This window comes from Gossypium hirsutum, chromosome A02 (genome assembly GCF_007990345.1).
Source record: "Gossypium hirsutum isolate 1008001.06 chromosome A02, Gossypium_hirsutum_v2.1, whole genome shotgun sequence".
Taxonomy (NCBI): domain Eukaryota; kingdom Viridiplantae; phylum Streptophyta; class Magnoliopsida; order Malvales; family Malvaceae; genus Gossypium; species Gossypium hirsutum.
The window spans coordinates 52,167,438-52,185,153 of record NC_053425.1 but is presented as its reverse complement, the minus strand read 5'-3'; the positions used below and the strand labels follow the sequence as shown (position 1 = coordinate 52,185,153).

The 17,716-nt window shown below is 30.2% G+C and overlaps 1 protein-coding gene across 3 annotated transcripts; it reads right to left on the bottom strand.

Annotated features, from left to right (window-relative positions):
* Positions 1–664: 664 nt before the first annotated feature.
* On the bottom strand, positions 665–4,135 carry LOC107934290 (uncharacterized). Of its 3 annotated transcripts, none has more exons than XM_016866667.2 (3): positions 3,655–4,135; positions 968–1,436; positions 665–848 (listed from the first exon to the last, which is right to left on the bottom strand). In XM_016866667.2, exons 1-3 carry the CDS (start codon positions 4,043–4,045, stop codon positions 842–844), a joined length of 867 nt encoding a protein of 288 aa, XP_016722156.1. In that variant the 5' UTR covers positions 4,046–4,135; the 3' UTR covers positions 665–841. The 3 variants fall into 3 exon arrangements, with proteins under 3 accessions (XP_016722156.1, XP_016722157.1, XP_016722154.1); XM_016866668.2 differs by having other exon boundaries at positions 665–845; positions 3,655–4,134; XM_016866665.2 differs by having other exon boundaries at positions 665–1,436; positions 3,655–4,134.
* Between the last annotated feature and the right edge of the window lie 13,581 nt (positions 4,136–17,716).

Here is a 17,716-nt window from a genome sequence, read left to right as displayed (position 1 = left end):
ATAGATATAATATAATTATGAACAATAAAAATATTTTAATTAATTCATATAATATCATATATTAATAAATTTTAAATACAATAACCACTTTAATTAATTTATATAAAATAACTCTATTAAGTATATATAATTTATACTTTTTATAATGCAAATTCGAATTGTGTTGTCATCATATAAAAATAAAATAAATTATTATATTCAAAATTAAAATATTTATAACTTATAGAATTTAAAATTATTTGAATCCGTCAGAATCCGCACAGTTCGATCCAAGCCTGAGTCCTAAAAATCTGAGTCTAAAAAATCCAAACTCAAAAAAATTGAACTCCCAAACAATTAGAATCTAAAATAAACTTAATCCAAACTCACCTCAACCCGCAGGTTTCTAACAGAAATAGCAATGAAGCAGTAACCCTTACTTTGATTAATTTGAATTGAATTATAATTCTATTAGAACGGTGGAACTTAGAAAACGCTTGTCTTACCATAATTGCACGAAAAGAATATTTCAGTATATTCAATCTGTTTAAACTTGGCATGTATTTGGAATTAAACTTCCACTTCAAACCCAACGATCCGTTGAATGTATAATGCATGATTATCCGTTCCAAAACACGGTTCAAGCCTCTGTTTTCAAAGAAAAAAAGCTCCATGGACTAAAAACTCTAGAATGTTGGGTTCAATTTCATTAATTATATTTGGAATAAAAAATAATTTACAGAAACCATATACTATCATTTAATCGTAATAATAATACTTAACGGAATCAATCAGTGATATATATGTATATACCAATTGCTGCAACACTTTCCCATCTGCAAACTATAACTCAGAGCTTCCATCAACTGCTAAACAAACAAACAAAAAATATTGAACATATATGATAGCTTATACAACAAAACATATACATATATATTTAACTTAAGAAACGTTTTATGCAATTCTAGGTGAGCTATTAATGTGGCACCTTGATCCCCTAGCAGCAGATTGAATCAGGACTTGTCCAACCCCTTCTCCAAGCCCTTCAATGAGCCCTCCAATGAATTCCTTCACCACTTGAGAAGCAACCTTGGCTGCAGTCCCTATCATGCTCGCCTTTTCGATGCCTTTGAACCCATTGGCTCGAAGTCCATTCACCATGTTCTTAGCGCACACTGCGTGGAGATAATAATCACAGATGGTGCAACGGTACACTCTTCCTGGTCTCCTCCGATTGCACTCACCGCAGGCCAAGCCAGCAGGGTCGCCATTCGATGACTGGCCAGGCATTGGCAAGAGCCTTAGAGTGTGTGGATGGAGTGATATGTTGAAGATTTCGGTTGACAACATTCCACAGCATGGGTGCATCTGGAAACTGCAGATAGTGCACTTGAAAACGCTTCCTTTGGTTGGCTTGTCACAGATATCGCACCTCGATTTCAATATTCCACCTTTAACTAAAACCGAATATTTTTGTCATAAAGTTATAATAGCATCAACATATTCTAACACAACTTATATTTAAGTCGTTATTAGTCAAGAATCTAGCTCAGTTATTTTAATGAGAAACAAGATTACTTATAATATAAAAACAATTTGTTAGGTTTCCAAGTACTAATGGGTTCTATCCGCTTTGGATAAGTTCATTTTTTTAACACTTCATTTGAATATAAATGATTGAGTATAAAAAATTGAGGAAATATCTACTTAGTCCAGTGTAAAATTTAAATGATTTAATAATCATTTAATAATTTTTTATAACTTAATAATTTAATAATTTAACGGTCATAATTTATGTTCCATTTATGTAAATTATGCTAATCAAGTTTAGCATAAATTAAAATATTCTAACTATCATTTTACATAAAAAAATTGTTAAATAAATATATATACATATTAATATAAATAATACTTTAAATTGATATGCAAAAGATATTGGATCGAATAAAAAATTTATATACATGGCAAATACAAATTATCTTGACAAATTTAACTGTTGAAATATTAAAATATTAATTGTATAAAAATTATGAAAAAGTGTAAAATCACTTAAGTTTTACATTAGTGTAAGTGGATCACTAATGTGGTGGTTACGATTATCAAGCAAGACATAACTTTTAGCGTCTTTTAAAATTTCTTAAGTTGTTTCACAAAAAAAAATTAAATTTAAATATTATATATGATTTTAGTATTGCAAGTAGTATATAAATTTATTTTAATGAAATAAAAAAGTTAAAAATTTAAATATCATAATTAATGTTGTATATGTAAATTTAATAGCAATTAAAGTTTAATGTTAACGGCTTTGATGGTAAAAATTATTTTAATATTAAAAAAATTATACCTAACCAAAATAATTAAAATAGATATAAAATCATTTCATATTTAAAAACATTATATACATAAAGGAAGTAAAATACAAGTGAGAGATAATTAAACTAAATTAAGGTTAAGTTAAAAATAATACTAAATTTATCATATCAAATGAAAAGTTTTATAAGAGAATCAAAATCAAAATTACGAGGGTAAAGTATAATTTAAAATTTTAAAAATAATATTATATTCATAAATTTTAAAACATATTTAAAATAATTTAGGGAGGAGGGGCACCTACTAATCCCCTTTTAGAATCGTCTATGAGCATGAATGGTTAAGGTTTTTGTTTATTATTGAAGTTAAAAATAACTTTTTTTTAACTCATACACTGATTTTAAATAATAAAAAATGATAAAAAAATAACATTTTAAACCAAACATTAATTTTAAAATAAGATTTTAAAGCCCAAGTTAAAAAACTAAAGTTTTTAGTTTATGACTTTTTAAAAAGTATTTTTCAATCAAGTTATATTTTTATTCTGCCATTAAATTTTTTTACTTTACAATAAAATATCTAACATTATTATTTTATTTCCTAAAATCACTTTTTAATAGCAGTATACGTTATTGAAATTTTTTAAAAGAACTTTTAAAAAATATTTTTAAATTCAATAATAAACTAACACTAAATATTTATGAATAACCATATATATATCATTCACAGTAATTTACAAGTAAGTAGAGTTCATCTATGCTTGACTGAGTTACTTACCAAAAACTTCTCATTCTCAATCTCTAAAAGACTTAATTAAATAATAATTTAAATAAGAATAATTAAGTATCTTAAATTGTAAAATATATTCGTAAAAACCATTCACTTTCTATTGAAAACAAAATTCCACTCTCTTGAAAAATTATTGTCCTTTAATAACCTTTTAAAAATTACTATTATGTCAAAAAATATTGTTTTAATAATCTTTTACGAGTACAAAAGTTAATCATATATTTATATATTTTCTAAAGTTTATTATTTTCCCAAAAAAATAATCATGTAGTGTATATTATCATATATATTATCAATTAAAGTTCGTAAAATGAAAAAAAAAATCATGACATGAACAGCATAATGATTACATGGTATCTTTATGTCATCAGCAGTACTTTTTTCAAGTTACCATTTTGAAACTTGAAGTAGAAACTAAGTAGTTAATTATTGTTTATGAAAATTATGGTTATGGTTTATATAAGAAATTATAGAAATAATTTACTTGCAAGTTGAAATTGAAAAAATAAAAGAGACTGTTTCAAAAGGGTAATAATTACCATATAGATTATTAGAAAGAGAGAAAGTAAAAATTACCAGGTTTGTGAAAGAAAATGAGCTTGTGAAGAGGGTGGATGCCGTGTCTCTTAAGAGCAGGAGGGGCTAAGGCGCAAAAATTGTGCAGCTGATAGTCGCAGTCAGTGCAGGTGAATCGGAGGCCGGAACCGAATTCCTTGCAGGAAGCGCAGGTGAAGAGGTCGGGGAGGTACGTTTGGGAGATGGGATGTTGCGGGTGAGCGGCATGGAAGATTTGGTCTCCCTGCTCGGGAACCTCAGGGGATGTAGGGAATTCAATCCTATGATGATGATGATGGGGAGATCTCCAGTAGCTGGTTGGTTGATCCTGGGAGTTTGGTGCTTGTTGGGTTTTTAAGGGAAATGAATTGGTTTTCTTAAAGGAGGGCTTGTTGCTCATCATCATCATCATTAGAATTATTTGTTTGATGCTGTTGTGAAAGAGGCTAGTGGTGCAAATTTTAGAGTGATTGATGGAGAATATTTATGCTGGAAAAAGTTGGCACTGTTCGCCATTGAGGTATACGTTTCTAATAGAAAAAAAGCAAGGGACGAAATTAAGTGATTAACCAATAATGAAGGAGATACCAACTTTATCTATATTTACCCTAAAAAATCTTTTATCTATATTTTTATTTACTTCAAATTATGCTTCCAAACCCTGTGGTTAACTGCAGTTTAAGATTAGTTGTTATGATTAAAAGGGAAAATATTACTAGCTGTCAAAAAATTTGGTATACTATAGTGAAGTTTTTAGATTTTATAAAAAAAATTAAGGGTTTACAAGTACTAGAAAATATTTTTAAAAGGGGACACATGAAAAATTTTGAAGGCTGTTTTTGAAATAAAAAAATTCACTATAGTGTCAAATATTAACTCATGCTTAAAAAAATAAAAATAAAAAAATTTATTTTTGTTTACAAACTTCAGTCCAAACATTTTACACACATTCACTCAGTGTTTTCTTACCAAAATTTGTCATCAATACTCCCATGCAGTCAGTAAACTTTACAAGCAAATAATTATGAACTTAATAAGTGTAACACTCTTAACCCGTATCCATTGTCGGAATAAGGTTATGGATCATTACCGTACAATTTGAACATTAAATCATACATTTCATACATTGACATAACATGATATAAAGCATTCATTCATGTACATATCGTCCCTAAATCGAGCCCTCGAGGCCCAAAAAATACTTTAACAACAATTCGAGACTAAATTGGAAACATTTGGAAAGTTTAAGGAAAAATTAGAAAATTTGGACTACAGGGGTCACACAGCCGTATGACTTATATGGCTGAGGCACACGCTAGTGTCTCAGGCCATGTAACAATCGAAATAGGGACACACGACCGTGTCTCAGCCTGTGTCCACACCCGTGTAACTCTTTGAGTTGGGTCACATGGCCAAGCCACGTGCTCGTGTGTTAGGTCGTGTAACTCTCAAAATAGTCACACATGCCCGTGTGTCAGGCCGTGTAACAGCCTAACTTACATGCATTACAACCTACAGAGGACACACAGCCGTGTGCCATGCAGGACTGAGTCACATGCCCGTGTCTTATGTGATGTGGACATGAAATTGGCTAAAATCAAGCCATTTCCATCACCAAAACAAGCATGTACCTAAAAGCATTTTGAACACATGATCAAGGCATTATAACATGATCAAATCCAACATGAAATGACCAATTCAATAGTCTAATATCATTCAACCAATATGTTATACAAGGCACCTCAAATGCAACCATACAAATATACCTAAACATATACATATACTTGATCACATTTCATTCATAAACATCTAATTCTTTTCCATATCAAAACATTCCATAACTTGACCTATACCATTTCAATATAAACTTACCATTTGAGCCATACCATTTATGCATCATAAACACAAAAATGACATAATTCAACCATCATCAAAATGGTACCAAAACAACCAACTTATACATACCAAAAATCAACATCTAAGCATTCAACAAAACATCAAACATAAGTCCACCTATACATGCCATTATAACCTTGGCCAAAACATTAAAAACTACTGATATAATCGCTGGATAGTGTGATAGATCTCTGACAAGCTTCTAAATCGATCAAACTTTCGATTATCTATAAAACATAGAAAAGAAAACTACGTAAGGACATAATTCTTAGTAAGTTCGTAAAACATGAATATAACTTACCATTTCAATACTTAACATTAAGATTAAGCATAACATTATCCAACATAAGCTTGGCACAAGCCTAAGCACCATCAACAACACAAGTTAGTTAATTCAAACATAATTCACTTGAATTAACATAAGGTAAGCTATTTATATATGAACATACTTCATTTGGATGCATCATTTTCATGAACATAAACATACTTATATTAAAACTTTCCATTTCAACCCTTTTCATAATTTCATGGTATAGTTCATTTGAAGACTTACTGATTTCTTTCTTTTTCATGCTCGTTGAACCATTTAGAATATCATCGGATACTCAGGAAAGCTCACATGAAGTGTGCTAAACATATAGCTGTAACATTTACTTTACATCATTGTTCACATGAGCTATGAAATGAGTCTACTCACACGAGTTGCGGGTCGAAATGTAAGCTACATGATGCTACTCACACGAGCTATAGAGTATCTGCAACAAATGCAGGACCGCAGGCATTGGTAGGACATTCAAGACCAGCACCCGAAACATGAAAACCCTAATGACATGTCATTTGTATCCTTCAAATTCCTAAGGTTCAAATGGGGCTCGATAATTGTCATGACATTTTTGGATATACATCTTTTGGTTACATGGCAAATAACACATTAACATATAGATCATTATAACATTAAAACGATATTTAATCATACAAACTTACCTCAACAAACAAAGCGTAAAAACGTAGTCGATCAATCTGAGGCTTTTGCTTTTCCTCGATCTAAATCCATACGAGGTCTATCTTGAGCTCAATCCATTTAATACTTATATTATTCAATTCAGTCCATATTTCATATTGTTGTAAAATTATAATTTTACCCCTAACATTTTTACTTTTCACAATTTAGTCCTTAAGCTTATAAATTGAAATCTAAGTATTTTCATCCCTATCTCAATACCAGCTGAATTCATTAGGAACCCATATCATTTCACAAATTTACCATGGAATTTTACTACTTTTACAGTTAAGTCCCTAAATGACATTTTTATCAAAAATCACTTTACAAAACTTGTTTATTTACCAACAAGGACTCATAATCTCTCATAAAACATCAAGAATCGTGCACAAATATTTAGGGAAAAACCCTAAATCTTTAACAGTTTTGCAAATTTTGGGCTAGCTAGATTAAGCTACAACAACTTCAAAAACATAAAAATTATTAAAAACGGGATCAAAAACACTTACCATGCAATCAATCAAGCTTGCCAAACCTCAAAGCGCTACAGTGGCTATTTTTCATCTTCAAAATTAGTGGAAGAAACAATTGTAAAAGATTATATATTTTTCGCTTAGTTTAATTAAGACTTATTTATCAATTTACCATTTTAACCTTTAATATTAACCTTAAAATCATTTAAATTGTGTCCATAAAATTTCACTAACATTATGAATGGTTTAATTATTATTGAAGTCCAGTTGGTTTCATTTCTATAGCCTTTTAACCCTTTTAACTAATAGAGCTCTACTTTTGCATCAGTTACGATTTAGTCCTTTTTACATAATTAAGCATGCAAACGTCAAAATTTCTTAACGAAATTTTAACACAACCTTACTAACATTCCGTAAAAATTAAAATAATAATAAAATAATAATTCTCTCATCGGATTTATGGTCCCAAACCACAGTTTCGATTTCACTAAAAATAGGTTGTTACAGTAAACATGCCTAATTGTAAGCAAATATTGACAAATGTTAATCACATCAACGATTGAACTAAAATTTTTAAGGTGAAAATTTGCCATTAGACCTTGTACATTGTGTAAGTTATGAATTTAGAGCCTGTACTTTAATTTGATCAATTTTAGTTCATGCGCTTTTTCAAATTTTCAAATTTTAGTCCTAACCAAACGATAGCAGTTAAATTTATTTGGTTAAATTATGCTATTAGTTCTGTATTATGTACAAAGTTATAGATTTAATCTATGTTCTCCAACTGGATCATTCTTAGTCGCTATATATTTTGAATTTTGAATTTTGAATTTTAATACAAATGACAATCGTTAAATCCATTAATTGAATTGCTTTGAGTAATATATGGAAATAACAAGCTAATATAGCATTGCACAAGCATAATATTTTTCACGTATAATATTTTTAAAATAATAGAACTTAATTTAATGAATTAATAGTTACCATTTAGTCAAGACTAAAATTTTTAAATTCTAAAAGTATAACAAATGAAGATGACTAAATTAAAATACAGATGCTAAATCTATAACTTATGAAAATATAAAGTCTAACAGTAGAATTTAACCAATTTTGAAATAAAAATATTAGAGATTTAATTTTACCTTTTGAAGTAAAAAGAGTAAATCTCAAACATTGCCAAAATAAATGAGTTATGACACATTTCGACCTATTATTTATTAGCACATAATTATTTAACTCCACAAGTATATTTAAGCTTCATGTATTCCATTTATATATTTTATTTTTTAAAATGGAAAATACTTAATATCAATAAAATATAAAAAACAATCTGATTCACAATCAATTGAATCTATAATACGTGTAATTATTTTATATATTGCGGATGAAATAAAGAAAACTCCACAAAATATTACTTTTAAGATACAATATCAAAAATATTTTAAGATACAACCAATTGAGTTTGAAACATACACATACATGAATAGCAGAGTATCGTAGGATAACTATTAGGTAGATAAGCAGTAGAGGTTTTTGCTTTTGAATTTTACAAGAAACGTTAAGAAGCCACCACGTGTAAATGTGAAAGATGGTGATTTTAACCTCTATTCTGAAGTCAAAAATTTTCATTACCAAAGTGCTAAATAAAATCCCCATATTATATGCCCATCTATTTGTTTTTATTATTAAGTGGTTGTTTAACTTTTCTCTATTTTATCTCCAGTGGAATTAGAACTTTCTAGAGTATATAAGAACTCTTCCTCTTTCTCTTTCATCTGTCGATACCAACAACTTCATTAAAATTCTAAGATACATTTGCTATCTAGCGATTCAAATCGAGAGATGCATTTTGCATGTACAATTTTCATTTATGTGAAAAGGCAAGTCAATTACAAACATTCCTAATTATTAGTCTACAACATTAAAAATCTCAAATTGCTAAGGAAAATAGACTACAAAGAATTTAAATAAGAAATTTTGTATAATGTAGGTAATTGAATCAAGTTCTAAGTCTATTATGTAATACCCCAATTTTATCGACTTTGTATATGGTACTAGTCCAGAAATTTCGGAAAGACATTCAAAGTTAAAATTTCAATCAATTAGAATATGAATAGCAAATTGACATGTTACTGTAGTGGTAAATTAGAATAATAAGTTCTTTTAGGGAATTTAGACTTAACTAAATAAGGTTTTGATATGAAGGAATAAAGTATATTTTTAACATGTAAGAATATTTTAGACATTTCATGTCACACCATCATTTGGCGAGTTGAACTGTTTGAGAGACTACACTGGTAAAAACCGCCTAAGTCGTAAGATTTAAATAGGATAAGTTTAGTAACTTTGTGGTGAAGTACTTCGTTGAACTACGCTGATACTACAGATTTGCACTTTGCGTATTGACGAGTTATTTGTTTTGGTGAGAACCTTATTCAGCGGACTTTCTTACTAATAAATCCACCACCCATGTTTTTGTGTCGTTGCTAATGAAGTGTAGTAGTTAGTGGGACACGTTTAAGTTATCTAGCATCTTAGTGGAGGTAATGTGTCAGTAATTAGGATACCTGGCGAACCTTGTAGGATGTGACTAATTAGTGGAAGCATGCGGGAATGATTATTGATTAGAGTTAATCCTGAGTGGGATTTGGACATGAATTAGCTATAAATAGGATAACCTTGTAGTGGAAAGGAGATTTTTGTTTCACCTTCTATACTAGCCTTTCTAAATGTAGCTCCCTGAACCTAACTCAGTCATTATGGTCAAATTTGAAAAGCTACATTGGTCACAAGAATGACCCATAAATCTTTTTTGGTTTTCAAACTTACTTTTTAAACCATTTGAGTAAATTGTTCAAACTGGTGAAATGAAATATTTAACTTAATCTTGCAAACATATGATAATTATAGAAATCAACGATTTTACTTGTATAAGTTTGATCTCTATTTAAAACATTCATATTTTATTCATCCTCCAAAATTGTTTTTTTATTCAAAACTAAGGAAATTGGTCATTCATCATTATTCGGGAAAAAATATGTTAATTTCAAAAATCAAATATCCCTAGAAATCTTGTTTGTAATCATTAGTAATATTGAAAACGAAATCTAATTTTATTAAAAACTCATCTTTTAGCATTATAGCGAAAAACTATAATTTAAACAATTTTTTTACTAAAACCATTTTTTGTTAAAATTCGTTATTTCATGTAAATTCAATAAACTATCAATAAACAATTTAAAATCTAAAAAAAGTCATATTTTTGTTTAAAACTCAATTCTCATTGTTGAAGGGGAAAAGAGTGATTTTGTCAAGTTTTAATAAAAACCAAGTTTCATGCATAATGTTTTCAAATACCAAATTATGCAAATTTTAAAATTTAATGTCTTGCAAGTAATTCATGCAAGTTAGAATGAAAAATCCCAAACGTAATGTCCCATGCCACAATCCATACATAAACTTATTACAAACCCAAAATATCAAAATAAAATTTAATTAGTTTAATTTAAAAAATACTTTCGAGAAACTCCTCCAAATGTTGTCATCAAATCTTAACATCAAGGTTATCTATAAAATCAGAAAACTAAAAGGTAGTGAGCTATGTGAGACTAACATAAACACAATCACATACATATAGACATTTACGTTATAAAATCATAATAATCATATAAGTTTGATATAACTCAGTATTTCACACTTATACTGTGCATGATAATGTCAATGCACATTTCGTAAAACGATGCATATTTTTATGAAAAGGATCTTACCCCATCTCTGCTACAAACCAAAATCAAGTTCCCCAAAACTTGTTCATCCGATAATACGCTAATTTGTGAACAGTGTCACAGTAATGCAGATAAACTACCACATAATTAAAATCATGGACTAGCTACTAGAATCGTAGATAAGCTGCCAATAACTTCCACCTGTCACATATCCGATCCCATGCATGTGATATGACCAAAATCACTTGAAATCACATATGTACACATGGTACCAAAATTTCACATTTTATAAATAATGCGAAAATCACATATGTTATAAGACCACATAACATGAAAATGGTATTTAAATACTTTTCAAACAATAATAATCATCAATATCATACAACATGCTTTTCACAACATATACGATTTGGAATCACTTACTTGACGTAATCTATAACGATGAGTTTTATCTTTCTTTATAGATACATAAAGTATCCTCATCAAACAAAAATAATTTAAATAATGAGAATTTTATTAGTATAAAGCATAGACTTAATTTTTTTCAATGTTAAAACCCACACCTGGTCGTAGATCCGATGTGCAACAACTCGCTAAGAATACCCACGCTTGGATCTAACAAATAGATTACCTAATCAATCAACAAATGGCGATCTTATGTTTAGACTACATTTCTATGGTAGATACAATAAGTTGGTTATCAATTTCCATTAACACTTGCCCTTAAAAAATAATCACTTGAATTAGTAATTTTGATCCCAACATTAATGGCCATTTGGATTGGTGTCGGTCGACCATTCAATAAACATGACATATGAGAAGTTAATACACGAGAAAATAGGTCACCATGACCCTTTAAGAGTATTTGACCAAGAGAAAAAGTAGGGAGATTTCTACTCAACCTTTACACTCACACTAACTTGGTTGAAATGGGAAGATTGATGGATCGTCTTGATCACGAATTAGAGGGGAAAGAATGATCTAAAAAGGAGGATTATTTGAAAGTAAGTTCATGAAAATAAAGTTTAGGATTAAGAATGAAACACAATAAATAGTGTAGAATTTTTTTTGATTCCTATAAAGAGGAAAAATCTCAATCGTCACTGGCGAATGGTAATGGCAATAGTCCGATAATCAAGGCGACGGTTTAGTAGAGGAGAAGAAAAGAATGTGGGTTTTGGTCACTTGTCTAAAGAAAAAGAAAGGAGAAAATAAAATAAGAAAGAGAGTGAAGTTGTGCGGTTGTGTGTGATGGTTATCAAGGTGGAGGAGGGCAACTGTAACAACTCGATTTAGACCCTAATCAGAACGGTAGTTTCGGGACCATGAATACGAGTTAGAAAAATATTTAAAAATTATTTTTTGTGTTTATTTTGTTTGAATTTATATCTGTGAAATTTTCGTGATTTAATTTTATTGTTTGAGTGTCCAATTAAATAAAAGGACTTAATCGTGTAAAATGAAAATTTGGTGGTTAAATGTGAAAGTGCTTATTTGTTGATGTCTTTTTAAGTGGAAGCATTTAAGATGCAATTAGACCAAAAGTATATGTGGTGGACGGTCATGACCTTAACATATAATGGTTTATTATTTAATGTTAAAGGTTAATAAAGTAAAATAAATAACATGTTAATATATGTTATAATAAAATAAAAAAATAAAGCCATGTTCATTATTTCTTCATATTGCTGAATATCATAAACAAGAAAGAAAAGAAAAAGAAGTTAGGGTTCGGCACTTGCTTAAGCTCAAACAAGGTAAGTTTTAGCTCGGTTTTTGATAATTTCTACGTTTTTGAGATCGTTGCTTAGTAATCTTCAAGACCCATGTTTTAATTTTTGATTTTGATGAATATTTTGAGTTGTGTCATTGTTTAGAGCTTGTGATTTTTGTTGTTTGATGATGAAATATGAAAGATATGTTTTAGATTAACATGTTTTGTATTGGAGTTTTCGATGATTTTGAGTAATTAGAACTAAATTGCAAAAATAATAATTTGAGGGAGTAAAATGTGAAATAAATGAAATATATGGATTTGTATAAGCATGGGTAAAATTCAGCCCAGCATGGGTATAGATAAATTTTGCATATTTTGTGTTTTGTGCAATAGGGACTAAATTGTAAAAATTGTAAATGTCAGGAGTAAAATGGTAATTTGCCCATTTATGTGTTTTTGGACTAAATTGAATGAAAATATGTCTGAGTGAGCTTAATTTGAATATGTTTAGATCAAGAAACAAAGAAATCGGATTTGGATCGGGAAAAACGAAAGTTGTCGACTAGCAGCCCTGTCTCATTTTATAACATCCGAGGTAAGTTTATAAGTGAATAGACGTGTTTAATGGTAATTAAATGTTAAATTTATGCGCTGTTATGAAATTTTATAATTTATATATGCTATGGCCGAACATGAATAAACTTGGCTACTACACTTCCAAATTTGTTTCGACCGAGTTACGACGTCCAAAAGCCCCATATGAACCTTAGGAATAGTTAGGATACATATGTCATGACGTAGGATTCTGATATATGTGTGCGAGTAAGACCATGGCATCGATATGTGATTCTAATATGTGTTTACAAGTAAGACCCTGTCTGGGGCAGTGGCATCGATATGTGATTACATGTAAGACCACGTCTGGGACGTTGGTATTGTACGATTTATGTGATTATCCGAGTGCTCTATCCAATTCCGAATGGTTCATCGGGAAAAGATAAGTTATGTTTGAATGTGTAAAATGAGCTATATGCCAGGTAAGGATTAACTTGTTACCTATTCAAGGTAAGGTAAGTAAGTACCTTGGTTGTTTGTTGCAAACTTTAAATGATGCAAATGAAGGATATATGTGTATGTGGTATGTGTATTCGGCCTTGTGGATGAGTAACTTGTATATTACAAATGACTCTTAAATATGTGCATACATGATTAGATATATACGGTTACATAATTAATATAAGTAAATGAAACATTATATTGATACATGAGCTTATGTACTTGAGTGCATATGGACTAAGTGTTGTTATGACTATTTGGCCTTAGAAGTTGGTTAATAACTTGTTAAAGTGACTATGTGGATATTCGACCAAGGTGGGAAAATGCCTATGATAATGTTTTATTTATGAAATTCGTAAGTTTGAGGTTAAGAATGGTTATGTTAATGTAAATCGGTTTAGTTTTAAATGAGTTAACTATATCATTCGATTGTTTATTTGCTTATGGCTTACTAAGCTATTATAGATTACTTGTGTTTATGTTCAATCTGTTTTATAGATTTTAAATTCAAGTTACAAGCTCAGGGATCATCAGCCAAATCATTCACACTATCATCCACCTGCGATATTTTATAAATTGCATTTTGGAACTATGGCATGTATAGGCTGGATCATATTTTGAAATGCCGAATATTGGTTATGTGTATAAGCCATACGAAAATGGCTAAACTTATATTTCTAAATTTTGGTTATGTTAAATTCGGATTATGCTCATTTTGGTTTTATAGTTATGTGCTTGTATGAATAATGTTTGGGTTAGGTACCACATTCCTTGAAAATGGTTTGCTTGTCATGTTTAAATTTGGTTTTATATGTTGTTAGTTGAATGTTTATTGTGCCTAATTATTGATGAATATTGTATATGCTTCATGGATATATCTTGGGTCAATTGTTTGATATATATTTTATGTTAAATGTAATCTTTATTTTAAGTAGGTTATGTATATTATATATGTGTATCATTAATAGGTTTGACTATGATAGTATGTACTTGGTATATTAGTTAGTTTTGATGGAAATATATAATGTGATAATTATAGTGATGGATGGATGTATGCTAGCTTAATTAATTCGGTTGATATGTGGTAGGTATTAAATGTGTTGCATGATTATTTTGGTTGGTTGTTTTAGTATGTATTTAATGTTAAGTGTAATCCTTATTATAGGGTAAGTTGCGCATCATATATATATATGCTTTAAAAGCACGTTCGGTTATGTATTATTGTATTAAGTTGCATATATAATTGCTTGTTAAAATGTAATAAGTTTTCAAGTGGTTTCTCTATGAGCTTGTACAGGAGTTATTATTTATGTCTGAAATGGTTAAAATAAAATGTTGTAATGTGCTTGAGCTCGAGGAACATGTTGAAACTCTTAGGTGTTGGTGGTTTATTAAGCTGTAAATATGACTTGCTAGAAAGCTTAATTCGGAAATGCTTAAATACCTTATTTGAATTATATGTTTTGAAGGGATGAATATAAATTATATTAATACATGAGATAGGTAATTCGCATTTACAAACATGGAAATGTGGCAGGAATGATTGACAAGTATAATATGGAAGTTAGCTGCAAATATGGTACAACCTATATGTGTGCAAGATTTTTATAAAAAAACTGGTTAATATTTCTCTAACAAAGTTGTTGATTTGTTATATGTTCTAATTATAAACATATGATCTGTTTAATTTATGCTGAATCATGTTTATATATAATATCATGTGAACGATATGAATTTTATGATTTGATTTTTGGTACAGTCATGAGTATAAAAATGTTTATTACATTTTGAATTGTAAAATGTAATGCATATTAATATGAACTATGATATAATTGGTAATGCCTCGTAACTCCAATCTGGCGGCGGATACGGGTTAGAGGTGTTACAGTAACGCTAAGGGTGGCGATGGAGAAAATGGAAGAGAGGAGCGGCAGTAAGGTGGAGGTTTGGTGGTGACAATGGTGGTTCAAGGAAAAGGAGTGCTGGATGATATGAGAAAAAATAATATAAATGGTGGTTGACGGCTAAAACAAAAGAAAAGGGAAAAAATAGGGAAGAACAAAATATGGGTGACAAAAATGAATAGAAAAATAAAAGATGGACAACAGAAGGTGTCATTCACCTTGTCCAAGTTCAGTGTATGTCACACAAGGTAAGAGTGAAGAAAATAGGTATGTAGAGGGCACAAAAGAGTAAAAAGGGGGTTATTGAGGGAATGTTGACCATGTAAACAAGAGAAGAATCTTCCCAAGCATGACAACCATGTGTTGGACGGCAAGGGCATTTAACTCATGGAAAATTCACAAAAAAATTAATTAAAAAAGTGGTGATAAGGAGACTTGAACCTATGACCTATAGAATATTAATTAAGCACTTAGCCACTTTACTACTCACTTCCTTGTTATTATTTTAACAAGAAAATAATTAAAACATGGGATGATCTTTAATAAGGGTTTGAAACAAATTTGCACAAAAAAAAATTAATGAGAGGGAATAGATTTAAACTCATATCATCAAGGATAGCTCAACTACTACTCAATTACTATAATTTATATTTATTTATTATCAAATGAGCAAAAGATTATCTAAACAAAAATTTGGCCGTGACCACTCTTGGTTCATTAACCTAATTTCTACTAACCTTATTTTTGGGATGTGATAGTTTTCATCGAAGAAAACCAGAGAGTTTTTTTGTCGTTAATGAAGGTGTTGTCTATTAAGCTTTAGGGGGCTTCTATCCTACACACAGGATTTTACAAAAGATTTACCAATGATTTTTCAAAAATCTCTAAACCTGTGTACTTGAACAGAATAAACCTTTTAATTTTGACGATCAATGTTTACAGGCTTTCGAGGAACTCAAGAAACGACTTGTGGTAGCATTGATTGTGGTTGCTCCAGAATGGGCATTACCCTTTGAACTTATGTACGACGCCAGTGATTATGCTGTAGGAGCAGTCTTGGGTCAAAAGAGAAACAAGGTACTACATGCAATATATTATGCTAGTAGGACGTTAACAAAGACTCAGCTTAATTATACCACTACGGAGAAAGAATTACTGGCAGTGGTCTTTACATTCGACAAATGTTGTTCTTCTTTAGTAGGAAAAAAGGTCACAGTATACACAAATCACTTGGCTATCAAGTACTTGGTACAAAAAAAAAGATGCCAAGCCAAGGTTGATTAGGTGGATACTCTTGTTACAAAAGTTAGATTTGCGAATTAAAGATCAGAAGAGAACTGAAAATCATGTGACTGACCATTTTTCAAAAATAAAATTGAGGAATGAAGATGAAAACAAGAAATATATTAAGGAAGTATTCTTAGATGACCAATTGCACATTGCCAAGGCATTAGCTTGGTATGCCGACATAGTAAACTTCTTAGTAAATGGTGTAATACCACCTGACTTCAATGCTTAAAGAAAAAGAAAATTTCTTCACGATACCAAATAGTACTATTGGGTTGAACCATTCTTTTTCAAGCATTGTGCAAATTAAATAATTCAAAAGTGCGTCCCCAACAATGAGATGCATAGTGTCTTACAACATTGTCACTCAGCACCACATGGAGGACATTTTGGAGGGATGAAAATAGTTTCCAAGGTACTCCAGCTAGGATTTTATTGGACAAGTTTATTTAAGGATGCTCATGAATTTTATAGGCCATGTGATCGTTGTTAGAGAACAGGAAATGTGTCTAGGAGACAGGAAATGCCATTGCAAAGTATATTGGAGATTGAACTGTTTGATATATGGAGAATAGACTTTATGGGTCTGTTTTCACCATCTGTGGGCAAGCTATACATACTTTTGGCAGTAGTCTATGTTTGTAAATGGTTAGAAACAATAGCCCTAGCCTCTAATGATGCTAAGTCGATATTGAAATTTTTTCAGAAGAACACTTTCACACGATTTGGTACACCAAGAGCCATTATCAATGATAAGGGATCCTATTTTGATTGCATACTGATGGCCAATACCTTGTGCAGGTATGGGGTGAAACATAGAATTTCCATGACATATCACCCTTAGACGAATGGCCAAGTTGAAATTTCTAATAGAGAAATTAAACAAATTTTGGAAAAAGTGGTGAATCCATCTTGAAAAGACTGGTCCACTAGATTGGATGAAGCTCTATGGGCATACCGAACTGCATTTAAAACACCATTAGGGATGTCACCTTTTAAACTTGTTTACGGTAAGCCATGTCATT